This window comes from Eurosta solidaginis, chromosome 4 (assembly GCF_040869045.1).
Source record: "Eurosta solidaginis isolate ZX-2024a chromosome 4, ASM4086904v1, whole genome shotgun sequence".
NCBI classification, from domain to species: Eukaryota; Metazoa; Arthropoda; class Insecta; order Diptera; family Tephritidae; genus Eurosta; species Eurosta solidaginis.
In genome coordinates, this window is record NC_090322.1 from 229,577,442 (window position 1) to 229,591,498 (window position 14,057).

Sequence of the window (14,057 nt, forward strand, 5' to 3'; positions counted from 1 at the left end):
TTAACGCCAGGGTGGGCAAAGAAGGTGTTTTTGGCCCTACAGTCGGAAAGTTCAGCCTACACAATGAAACTTCTCCTAACGGACTGAGGCTGATTGACTTTGCCGGTGCTCGAAACATGGTCATATCAAGCACAAGGTTCATGCATAAAAAGATACATCAAGCTACATGGCTGTCTCCTGATCGAAATACTCGCAATCAGATCGATCACGTTGTGATAGACGGACGGCATGCCTCCAGTGTTTTAGATGTGCGAACGATCCGAGGACCTAACATCGATTCGGACCATTATCTCGTTGCAGCCAAAATACGCACCCGCCTCAACGCGGCTAAAAACAAGGAACAAAAAACACAAGGAAAGCTAGACGTCGAAAAGCTTCAATCACAACAGACTGCCAATGATTTCGCAACTCGACTCTCACACCTGCTCTCTGAGGGCACAACTCATCCTGAAGGAATACAGGAGCAGTGGGAGCATATCTCCAAAGCACTTCATACTGCCGCCGAGGAAAAAATTGGTTACCGGCGGCCACGAAAAAACAACTGGTATGATGAAGAATGCCGCGTTGCAACCGAAAGAAAAGACGCTGCCTACAGGGCTACGTTAAAAGCGAGCGCGACAAGAGGAGTGTGTGAACGCTATCGTGAGTTGAAAAGGGAAGCGAGACGCCTTTTCAGGAAGAAAAAAGCAGAAGCAGAAAGGCGTGAGTGCGAGGAGCTTAAGCTGCTAGCCACCAGGAATAACGCCCGAAAATTCTACCAAAAAATACGGCGACAGACGGAAGGTTTTAAGACCGGGGCAAACTCCTGTAGGAATGAAAACGGCGACCTTGTAACTGATGTCCAGAGAGTGCTTAGATTATGGAGGGAACACTTCTCTGCTCTCCTAAATGGAGGCAGCAATTCACCGCGCAGAGATGAAGAACCCGATCCCGCAATCGATGATGATGGAATATATGTCCCCCCGCCCGATTATGACGAAGTTAGAATAGCAATAACCAGATTGAAAAACAACAAGGCCGTGGGCGCTGATGGATTGCCTGCGGAGCTATTCAAGTTCGGCGGCGAGGAGTTGGTAAGGCGCATGCAGCAGCTTCTTAGCAAAATATGGGCGGACGAAAGCATGCCCGACGGTTGGAATCTAAGTGTTCTTTGCCCAGTCCACAAGAAGGGGAATACTGCAAAATGCACCAACTATCGTGGAATCAGCCTTCTTAATATCGCATATAAGGTCCTTTCAAGTGTATTGTGCGAAAGATTGAAGCCCACCGTGAGCCGGCTGATTGGACCTTATCAGTGCGGCTTCAGACCTGGTAAATCTACCATCGACCAGATTTTCACAATGCGCCAAATCTTGGAAAAAACCCGTGAAAAGAGAATCGACACACATCACCTCTTCGTCGACTTTAAAGCCGCCTTCGACAGCACGAAAAGGAGCTGCCTATATGCCGCTATGTCTGAATTTGGTTTCCCCGCAAAACTTATACGGCTGTGCAAAATGACGTTGAGCAGCACCATCAGCTCAGTCAGAATTGGGAAGGACCTCTCCGAGCCGTTCGAAACTAAACGAGGTTTCAGACAGGGTGACCCCCTATCGTGCGATTTCTTTAATTTGATGCTGGAGAAAATTATACTAGCTGCAGAACTTAACCGCACTGGAACAATATACTATAAAAGCGTGCAATTACTGGCATATGCTGATGACATTGATATCATCGGCCTAAACACCCGCGCTGTTAGTTCTGCTTACTCCAAGCTGGAAAAAGAAGCGGTAAAGATGGGTTTGATGGTGAATGAGGCCAAAACGAAGTACCTGCTGTCATCGAGCAAAGAGTCAGCGCATATGCGCCTTGGCAACCACGCTACTGTTGGCAGCCATAATTTCGAAATAGTAAAAGACTTCGTTTATTTGGGAACCAGCATCAACATTAGCAACAACATCAGCACTGAAATCCAGCGAAGAATCAATCTTGCCAATAAATGCTACTTTGGACTAGGTAGGCAATTGAAAAGTAAAGTCCTCTCTCGGCGAACGAAAATCATACTCTACAAGTCACTTATCGTACCCGTCCTGCTATATGGGGCAGAAGCATGGACCATGACAACAGCAGATGAAGCGGCTTTGGGAGTGTTCGAGAGAAAAGTTCTTCGAAAGATTTATGGACCTCTACGCGTTGGCGATGGCGAGTACCGAAGAAGATTTAATGATGAGCTGTACGAGCTATACGCAGACATCAACATAGTCCAGCGAATTAAAACGCAGCGGCTGCGCTGGCTAGGCCATGTTATGCGAATGAAAGATGATGCTCCGGCCAAGAAAGTGTTTCTATCGGAACCCGCCTATGGAAGCAGAGGTAGAGGGCGGCCCCCACTCCGTTGGAAGGACCAGGTGGAAAACGATTTAAACTCCCTTGGTGTGACCAATTGGCGCCGGTTGGCGGAGCGAAGGAGCGACTGGCGCGCCTTGTTGGACGGCCATAACCGTTTAGACGGTTAAGCGCCAATTAAGTAAGTAAGTAAGTTTTAGTATTATTATTATTTAATGTAAATATTGTTTTCAATAAAAACGTTTAACTTAAACATTTTTTTTTAAATTATTTTATTTTCAAGTTTTTAAACTTTATTTATTTGCATATGATTTCATTCTCATTCTATTTAGTTCATTTACACGGTGTGCCTGAAGCAGGTTTAATTGAAGGGTCAAAGCACAACCGATTTTCTCGAGGATTCTTATTTTATGGACCAAATTAAGTCAGAATCCAAAATTTAAGCTTTTTCTACCGAGCCGTTTTTGAGAAAATTCGATTTAAATTTTGAAAATAGCAAAAAATCAGTACTAACTTTTTTGACCTTTTTTGATTTGTGGTCCGATTTGGCTCATATTTGGAACACATAATACATATAAGAATAGAAATCGACCTATGCAAAAAAATTGGCGCTAGGTGGCGCATGGATCGAGATATTCACAAAAATCTTATTTGTGGTCCGATTTGGCTCCTATTTGCAACACATTATACATACATAAATAGAAAACGGCCTACGGAAAAAATTGTCGCTAGGTGGCGCAAAGATCCAGATATTAAAAATTTTCGATACGAGTTTTGTGAATATATCGATCCTTGCGCCACCTAGCGGCGATTTTTTTCTCATAAGTCGATTTTGTTCCAAATATGAGCCAAATCGGACCACAAATACGATTTTTGTGAATATCTCGATCCATGCGCCACATAGCGGCAATTTTTTACATATGTCGATTTCTATTCTTGAATGTATTATGTGTTCCAAATATGAGCCAAATCGGACCACAAATCAAAAAAGATCAAAAAAGTCAGTACTGATTTTTTGCTATTTTCAAAACTTAAATCGAATTTTTTCAAAAACGGTCCTGTAGAAAAAGATTAAATTTTGGATTCTGACATAATTTGGTCCATAAAATAAGAATCCACGAGAAAATCGGTTGTGCTTTGACCATTCAATTAAACTTGCTTCAGGCACACAATGTTTAGTGACTCATTATTACAAGGACTCTTTCCTGACAATTTACTACAATCTCATTCCTCAATACATAATCCTTCCAAAGACTTAACTCGACTCGGCGCCACGTATGCTTGTCCCTCCCTCCAAAGTATTTTGATGTCACTTCTACCGGACTATATGTAATATTTGTTTCAAATATGAGGCAGATCGCACCACAAATGCGATTTTTTTAATATCTCGATCCTTGCGCACCTGGCGGCGATTTTTTCATATGTCGCTTTCTGTTCATGTATGTAATATGTGTGTTCCAAATATGAGCCAAACCGGAGCACAAAAACGATTTTTTTGAATGTCTTGATACTTGCGCCACCTAGCGTAAATTTTTTCATAGGTCGCTTTATATGTATGTATGTATTATGTGTTCCAAATATGCGCCAAATCGGACCAAAAATACAATTTTGAAATATTTTGATCCATGCGCCACCTATCCGAGTTTTTTCTTATTTTTGCTTTGTCATCGGGTACTGAACTATATTCCAAGGTTAAAGCTTAGAGCTTATCCGGAAGTTACCTGAATTTTAATTACAAAATTCTTAAACAACAGCCGGCCTGTCAAGTCAAGCTAAATAAAAACCGTTTAAAAAATAGCCAAACCATCAGGCATGTACAAACATATACACAGAAGATAATAGTGAATACGATATGCAGAGATGTCCACAACAACAAAATGCGCATATGATCTTATATCAACCCCAAGTATACAGTATATAGCCAAATCTAATATGAGATACACATACTAGAAGTAAATGAGCAACTATTCGCAAAGGCTGTTCATGAAAATTTAGACCCTGGAAGAGTGTAAAAGCAGCGCAAGCTAAGAAATAATCAATCAATCTTATTTTAACACGCTACAAATGAAGTACGCGGATACATTTAATTGTGAAGGTCTACTACCATAGTAGTAAAATTAGTAAAGAGCATTTAATATGCAGAACATATGCGTTTATATAGTCTACAGTTCAATGATTCGTACGATAACAGAAGGAGCAAAATTATCGAGAATTTGCTGAAACTCGCTACAATAGCTTAAGAGGACTATCCGAATGTACATACGCACAAATCCACTGTGCATTTTATCAATTTATGTAACTTTAGAAAAACTTTCAACACAACTTATGCTGGTAAGGAAATTTCGAAACTTACTTTTGGAACTTGTAATTGATTGATATCTGACGTAATGTAAAAGTGAAGCTCGTATTAAAAAGACTCACTTTGAATTTTGTTTTGGATTTTTTGATGTAGTTAACAAAAAATTGGAGTAATAATTTCTTACGCCTTGTTAAACTACCTCAAAATTGAATGAGACACATAAATGATACTTAAGTAGGGATGGAGTTCATATTTGCGGTATTTTATAACAATAAAAAAGTTAAAGGCATTTAATTATATTTGAGCGCTGCAGAGCATAAAATAGCTAAAATGACATGGACGTATATAATTTAGTAATTTTAGTGCACTTTATAATTTAAAGGTAAAGATCCGGACTACATAGGCAGGGATTAAAAAGGCCTCTTAAAGCATATTATTATGCACTCGGAGCTAATTCAGCTTCAAAGCGAAAATTCTCCTGTCTAGCAAATGGCTTTCGCAGTTATTATACGAAAATATGAAGATCCTAAATATTGAAGTTTAAAACAAGAAAAAGCACGCTCTAAATTGATAATGCACAAAAGAAAAGAAATTGCTTTTTATTTTCTAACTAAAACTATGCAACCCAATCTTAAAAACACAATTCCAAAATATTAGTGCATGCTGATGATTTAAAACCTTTTAGGCCTTATGCGTTCATATAGAATGCCCCCTGCTTCAAGCGGATTTAAACTCCAAGTTACTTGATGCAACGTAAATTCCATGCCGCTGAACCTCAATAAAAGCAGTGCATGTGCCTATCTCGAAGATCTTTGCCAGCAGCCTCTTACGTATAGATGCTAAACTTAGCTATACTTGGTTTCAACCTTCATATTAATGCTACTGTCAATAAGGCTAGAGTCATTAGTGAAACGGTGGTGCAAAGAATTTAGTGATCCTTATGTAACTAAAGCCGTTTTCATCACTTAAGTTAGACCGATACTAGAATACGGATCAATAGTCTGGAATCCAAAATATCGAATTCATGCAGATAGACTTGAATCAATACAGAAGAAATTTCTACTTTTATCTTTAAGGAATTTTCAGTGGGACTCTGCGTATAATCTTCACCCTTATACTAGTCAGTTAAAGCTTCTTTTGACCGAAGTAAACTTCAATGTCACATCACGAGCGTCAAGACATTACAAACGTCTTCTTTTGAGAAGATGTAGAACTAATTTCGAATCAAATGAACCTTTTCGGTGTTTGTATCATGATTTTAGTACTCATTCTAATTCATTTGATATAACGGATTCACTTTTTGCCATGAAGAAAACTGTCTTATCCTCTCTTAACTCGTAACAAAAAAAATAAAATTAAAATAAATAAAATAAAAATAAAAATTTTACGTGCTAAAAATTCACTTATTTAACAATGTAGTATATGTATAATTTCTAACTGTTATTATTTTGTTATTATTATTATTATTACTATTATTGTTATTATTATTATTATTATTAAAAAGGAACTCCCAGCTAATTAATAACAAAAATTTTTTTCCAATTTTCGAAAAAGTTTTTTAGATTGATTTGCATAGTTTCAGTTACGAAATTCATTTATGTTTGTTTATGTGTAATATCGAAAATAAGAATTAATTAATTTTCCGACTGGACGTTATTTGATGACACAGTGCCGAAACTGAATTGTCTCTAAACCAAATTTGATAAGGAATGACTGAAAGTCGTTCCCATATACATATATCAAGAAGAAATTAATTTAGGAATTTGCTAAAAATTTCCCCACGGTTAGAAATACGAGCGTTTCAATTTATTCATCGGTTAAATCAATTTTTGAATAATTTTTCAACTAAATTGAAAACCTCTCCATTTACTATTGTGTTTTTTAATTTTATTCGATTTCAATTTAAAACTTGTTTTAACAATAAGTTAAAAGTATTAAAACTGTTTCAAACCAAAACCAAAAAAGTTACAAAAAATTTAATAAAATAAACTTGTAGTCACTTCTGGGTTTGAAACAAAACCAAAGCAGTTTTAAAAATCTAAAATTAGAAACTTATATAAACTTCTGGTAATAAAACAAGCTCCAAGAATTTAAACTTGCTGCTAAAACTCAATAGTTTCAATTTTCGATTCCTTAAAGCGTTTCATAAATCGTTATATCATCACATACTCAAAAGCAATTCAACTTAATTCTCAAAATCCAGCACGACAACTTCACTCAACACCAGTGGCTATTTACTTTAATTGTTATTGTCATTAATATGGCATTAAGATCATCTTCACGAATTTTTTTATGATACATGAATTATTATCAAAGTTACAGCTTCGGAATTGTGGTAAAAAACTGAGTTTGAAAAAGACGGAGCCACGCCCATTTCTTAAAAATTTGAATTGATGTTGCTGATGACATAAATGTAGGTCCAAATACAATATTTGACCTAGTTCGCTTCATTAATATCTAATTAATAAATGGTTGAGACCAGGAAAAGGCATTTCAGGCTGGACCTGTGCGGAATTTCATAATGTTCAACTACGAACTGAGCGCGAAACTCAAGCAAGACGTACATTGCAACTGCAGGTCTCGAACATATTAAGACGCTCACATGCTACTTACCATGACTTTTAGAACCATTAAAATAATGTCAAAATAAAGGCGTATGCAAATTCTCAAATTCCGATGTCCAACCCTTTAATGGCTGGAGTAATATTATTGCATCAATTTTGAAGATACATTTTTTTCAGCACCATAATATTTTTGAATAATTTTTGGTTTTGAATTTGTTAGGGTTAATATGTTTTTCATACCGAATTGCTTGTTCATCATATGAGAGTGTTTTTGTTTTGCTTTGAAATTTTTTTTATATTCGAAGTATAAATTTGTATCTGTGCCTATGATTCAGGGAAAAACAATAACAAAAGTGCTCTAAGTGTATAGGTTTTGAACAGTTCTGTTATAAGGTGTCATGATATGAATTCTTACACAGATGTGATAGTTCAGTATATAGAGCAAACTACTAGAATCCATGCTCCATCGCTTTGAAACCTGGCCACCGCTCACAAGTTTGTTTTGCTATTTTGCTGTTCGTCGCTGTATTTGGTTAACGCAAAGACGGACCCAAAAGCTGAATGTTTTATTAGTATAATCAGAATTTGTTTGTCGACCAAACTCATCCCCATCAAACACCAAAATTGATGTTATAAAGAAACAAAAAATGCTTTCAGCATGTCAAACATCAGCAGTTTTCTGATAGCCATGTCTTATAACTGGAGCTGTAGGGTCCTACTTTATAAGCATGTGGTGTTTGTTATCACTCCAGCTATGAGAAAATAGTCCACCCTAACTTTGTGAATTTAATGCAGTAAGATGAAGCGCATTTTTCTGTTTCCATGGTTTTTTGCTTGACCGATCATCGAGTTTCAATTTTTAATTTTTTAATCTCAGCTAGTCTGATTGCGCTGGATTAAGGTGTATTCTTAAAGGATTGTACCCTATTTCGTCAGATCATCTGGTCTTTCGCCATGATTTATTTCGATAGAACCCATCATCCTAAATAAACGTAAATGTTTCTTCGTACCAGTTCTTTCTCATGTAAACGTTGGCACTGCTGCATTTTGTATAGCATTTCTGCTGCATGTGGTCTGGTAGCTTATAGAATCCACTTCTTACCGGATCAGCACGAATACGTCGTAATGAAAATGTTTCACAGTCGCTGTAAGTGCAAATTAAAGAATGTAGGACGATGGGTCATACGTAAAACCTACGTCCTTTTTCACAAGCATACAGTGCCGAGCAGAAGATTCGAAACCTACCCATCACCATATACTTCATACCAAAAGACAGGATATTAATTTTCACCGGCTTGGCGGTCAACCCTACATCAGAAGCTCAGCCTATATCTACACTTAGGCACCGAATACCGAAGATTTTTGAATTTTATAAACAAATGAAAAATTGGTTTCCTTTTAAATAAAATATATAAATTGTCTTGTACACTTTAAAAAATGTGTAACATATGAAAGTTCAGTCAATTCAAAATACTTCTTTATTTTAAAAATACCCTCATAATATTAAAGCAAGTGAAGTTTCAACTGAAATACTTTTAAACTTGTTACGCATATAACCGGAAGTTGATAAACATCTTTCAGATTCCACGCTAGTAGGATAATGAATATGTGCACCACGAGATCCAACGGATGGGAAAATATCTATTTCTTTGAAATCAAATCATTGAGTTTTATAGCGTCTAAACAAGGCTGTAATTTACCCGAAACAGAGGATTTCCTTTGATTTAAAATTTGGTCTTGAAAAAATAAAAACAGGAACAAAATACATCAATTAAAGTTTTACAAATATGCGATAAGTGATCCCAAGAAAATTCCGGGGTGCCGAGATTTTAATAAATATAGTCCCGAGATTTCGGGATGGCAAAATTGACTGGGAATCCTGGTATTCAGAATCGGGATTCCCGGGACTCGATGTCTTATAGTGTTTTCACACAGACACTTAATGATCTCATTTCACCTGCTAATGAAATCGTAAACTTTTTGCTTTCACACAGAAGTAACTGCTCGATTAGTATGAAGGATGAGACAGACAATCATGGCGGAACGATACAAGGTGGGAGCATGGTGACATACCTACAAACAAAAAAAATTCCATGTACTTGTAAATTCGATGGACAAATGTCCAAATCGTACTGCGCCGGTAGTTGATGTATCAAATCAAATAAAAAAGGTTATAATCAGCTGTTCGATGCGGTCACCTTGTATCGTTCCGCCATGCAGACAGTGACATTTGCTTTGAAAACTAAGAAACGGAAACGGAAGCGGAACGCTGCCAACAGAGTTGCATTGTGCTCTTGACTTCATTAGGCATTCGATTAGCTACTAATGAAATAATAATAGATTCGAATTTTGTAGGGAAGATTGAGCTCAATAAGCGTCTTAATGTAGAAAATTGCCTTTATTATTCAATAAGCCGTCTGTGTGAAATTAGTATTAATCTACAACGCTTCTCCGAAAATACGCTGTGATGCGAATCATCTATAAATTTAAGTCATATATATCATGATGCATACTTTTCGGCGCCTGCATATAATAAGAAGCCGATTTGTGAAGGAAGATACCATACAAGAATTCATTTTATAAGCTTTTCAGGTGAATATTTTAAAAGTAAAATCGTTGTATGGTATCTAGTGTGAATTGCTTTGAGCAACAAAAATTGCCTGATTGAGCGATTGCCATTAAAATTTGGATGTTTACTAGTTATTGGGTATTCTATGCCAGTAATCAATTTAATTAATGAAAATATAGTTAAGTTAACATTTATATTAAAATAATATTTCAAAGTTTTGGCTTACAAAATTTACCGAATTTTTCACCACTGACAGCGGAACTCTCTCAGTAAAATGTAAAATGCTTCAATAACCAACCTTCAAATGGTTCATACTTTTAAGCGCATTAATTTGCATATAATTCCAGGCTGAAGTAATTTTAGATGAAGAAGGATAACTCAACTTCTTTCTAACTCTACTTAAGCTGTTATTGCTTGTTGGCACAGACAGATTTCTGACTACTGACCTGGATCAAATGTTTGAAGTTTGTTTTGAGTGAGTCTTGGAAACTTTTTTTTATCCATCTGACAACAGCGAGTATGACTATTTTTTGGTGTGTTTGACTACTGCAATTCAATATGCTATTTTTTTAGTCCCTTTCTAGCTTTGAAGTAGTTTTTCTATAGTTTCGTTGCCTAACCTCGTTGCAGCCCCTTTAGGTATGCTTCGTATTTGACCAGATTATGATAAAACTACTGCGGTGTGCAAAAGCGCATCATAAAGATCTCAATATCGTAAAATATTCACTTCAGTAGCGAACACAAAAATAGCAGTCGTAGTTTTTATCAAATTTTGTCAAATTAATTCTTCTTTTGGGGAAATTTTAGAATAAAATTTCATAAATTCTGTAACTAAAATTATGCAAAAAATGAAAAAAATGCGAAAATTCGAGAAGCTGTCAAACTTTTCACTTAGAGTGAAATCACAAAGTACGAGTTGTAGTTGAGTCGCTCAAAATTTATATTGAGAAATTTTTCTGAAAGGTATTTTATAACTGCATTCATACAAAAGGCGCATAGCTTTTTTTTTTATATGAAACAACTTTTTTTCTTATTTTCGAAAAAAAAAATTCGACAAAATTTTATAAAAATTGGCACTGCTGTTTTCTTTTGCGCTGTTGCTCAAATGACCAATTTACAAAAAAAGAAAAAAAAAACTATTTCGTTTATATTTAAGAGCAGAGTTGTTCAACCTTTCTACACTTATAGCACTTTTCTTTTTGTTTTGCCCAGAAGAATTGGCACAGATACAAATTCACAATTTGAATATAAAAAATTTTTTTCCCTCACATCTAAATTCGATTTATATGAAAGTGGCTGATGTTTATATGAAAGTGTAAAGAAAAAGCACTTCCATATGAAGCCAACGCACTTTGGTATGATATTCAAATTCACATTAACAAATTTACAACAAAAAATTTTTCAAAAATATTGTAGCACTGTAAAAAATTTTAATTAAAAATTTATTTATCAAGAGGATCATCAAACGTCTTTAAACATTCAAAATAATTTTTTTTTTAATTTAAAAAAGTTTTGTATGAATTAAGCGGGGGTTGCCATTATGGCTTTTAAATGTATGAAACATGTATTTGAAACAATTTTTTATTTATAATTTATTTTAATAATTTGGGAAAAATTTAAACAAAGTGACATCAGGAAGGACAAAGCGACAGCTTTTTCGATTATATCTCTTGTAAATATCTTCAAAGCCTTTTCTCCCGGGAGTGGGATTTGAGCCGCACTCCTACGATGGTTGAAGAAGTTAAAAAAGTTTTAGTGTACATGTGGTTTGCACTGCAATATTAAAAGTTTTGAACAGCCCTCTTTAAGAGGATTGAACAAATTCCACACACAATTATACGCACATTTTTTTATTTTTGAAAAAAAAATTGAAATAAAAAAAGTCACAGAAGAAAAACCATTATGGGTCACAAATAACAAAAAATTGAGAGCAACTTACATACAGCAATTTATTTATTTATTTTTTTTTTTTCAATTTAATTGCATTTCGATTTGCTTATTTTTTGAGTCAAGCATGTAAAAAATTTAGTAATGAATGGTAATGATTATAACTGTAATGACTCACCACCATATCAAAAGTATTGGACGTCTTAGTATAAACATTTTTATTTTTAGTTTTTTTTTTTTTTGTTTTTTCCACTTTCGCTTCGTTGTGCCTTAAGAGCAAAATCACTTCAATTGAATATTTCCTATTGACTTGTTTTCGACTTTGATTTGATTATTTGATGTTGTTGCTTCAAAAACGACTTTTAAAAAAAATCCAATGAAGCAATAAGCGCACAGACGCACCAGCATAGCCATGAAAACTCTCACACACAAATATTTATACACAATGGGAATTTTCGGCGCACTGACCATCTGATTTAAGCTCATTAAGAGCCTCCTAAAATCTCTTTAACTTTCCCTAAGTACTTGGCTATTTCCCGGAAAGATTACGCGCCAAATAAACTTGTTTTTGATTTACGTGAGTTTGTTATTGTTGCTGTTGGTAAATCTTCATTTATGCGCCTAATGGCAGTTTGATGATTTTAGCCGCCTTTGCGATTCTGCGATGCTTTTAAACGACTGACTTATTTCCACACAAATGGTTGCAATATGACTGACTACAAAACATCTGTCATATGCTTGACTAACACAGCATTGGCCGTAGCGCATTTGGCTGTGTGTGCATCATTGAACGATGGTTGAAAGTCGTAACAACCGTTAACACAAAAAGAAATTGCGCGCAATACCGAAGCAAATAGCTTTGATAGACGCTTGATGACGAAATGTTAATGACTGAATCTTTGTTTGATGCCTGCCTACTTGAGCTATCAACGCATTTTGGCGCCTAAAAGCAGGCAACACATATAAGTATAATATTTTCCTATGTTTTGTTTCAACCACATTGCAACTTGTGTTTGCGGCCAAGTTAAGTTCTTCATATGCTTGTCTTTACTTTCGATTTTTATTCCTTCAGTTGTTCCTCTTTTGAGTTGTGGTTCTTGTTGTTTGTTTGTTTGCTTGTAGTTGCCTAGTCGGCAAATTTTTGGTTGACATGCGCAGTGCAGAGTTACGTATATACATACAAAAGGACACACATACATGACCGCTAAAGCTTACATACAGGCTTCTGCCTGGTACGCAAATCCATACGCGCTAAGTTGTATTTGTCTCAATTCTTCCTTCGACCATTGGGACACACCCAGCACTGAAAATTTAACTAGGCGCATGTACTAACCAGTCGGCAAATGTTAATTACAGAGGCAAACTTCTTTGTGCGCCATGCGTGGAGCTTGTCTTACACATTTTTGCATTTTTTTGGCAAACAATTTGGCGAATTGGCACAGATATAGTGTGATCAGCATAAGTGGTGCAAGCGTAAGCGAAGCTCTTCTGATCATTCTTGATATGCTGGCTTTGGACCTAGATGGATACCGGGTGGCGGCGGCGTCAGCGTCAGCCCTGTGCTTAAGAGAGTTTTCTTGTTCAACCACAGGATACTCTGTCAGACTTAACCAATGCCGTTTTCTTCCTCAAAGCATGGATCGCTGTGCGACTACAAGAGTTGCGGACAGAAACTTTATGGTAAATATTTCCAGCAGGGATCATTAGGTGTAGACAGAATAGTGCATATACCGTCAAGCCACAATCCCCAGGCTGTCGGATATCTAAGCCAACCTGGCCAAAATAGATCTTAGGAAATCACGTCACGTTTATACCCAAAGTTGGAAGAGAACACCCCTACTATGTGTTGCAGCATTACTCGAGTTCGATAAAAATGGCGTTAAGGTAGCAACATATGCAAACGCCGTGTTTATCGCCGTCTCGGGAGGACATAACATAAAGCAAAAATATGCAGTGTGCTGTTGACAGGCTACATACCTAGGCGGCATGAGCGGTCATCAGCAACAAACCCAAAATATCTCAATTTTGCTAGCCTTCACTGACGGCACTGAGCTCTTCTTCTCAACTAGGATTAAGTACCTTGGAGTCGAAAAAGACAACAAGCGAAACTAAAGATAAAACAACAATCTAAAAACTCAATACTTAAAAGAGATGAGAGAAACTGCACATTGAATACTACTGGTGTAAGAGAATAGTTGGAAGAAACTGGGGCCTAAGACAAAAGCTTACGATGTGGCTTTACACAGTATTCATAAGGCCCATCCGTCCGGCACTGGACCCGCAATAGAACATTAGATAACTAAACAAAGTACATCGGACAGCCAGTGCAGGGGTAGAAGGATCACTTAGGTTGTGAACGGTATGGCCACAGCGGTATCCTAAGAAGGCAGATTCCACATTGAGCTTTGACAAT

General features: G+C 36.4%; 1 protein-coding gene across 1 annotated transcript in view; it reads right to left on the reverse strand.

Moving 5' to 3' along the window:
* Window positions 1-12,492, reverse strand: part of LOC137249147 (gamma-aminobutyric acid receptor subunit alpha-6) — a 112,412-nt gene extending 99,920 nt beyond the window's left edge. The window contains exon 1 of the mRNA XM_067780403.1: window positions 11,823-12,492. Coding sequence (XP_067636504.1) covers window positions 11,823-11,860 — 38 coding nt within the window. The 5' untranslated portion in view covers window positions 11,861-12,492. The remainder of the gene's footprint in view (window positions 1-11,822) is intronic.
* Window positions 12,493-14,057: the final 1,565 nt, after the last annotated feature.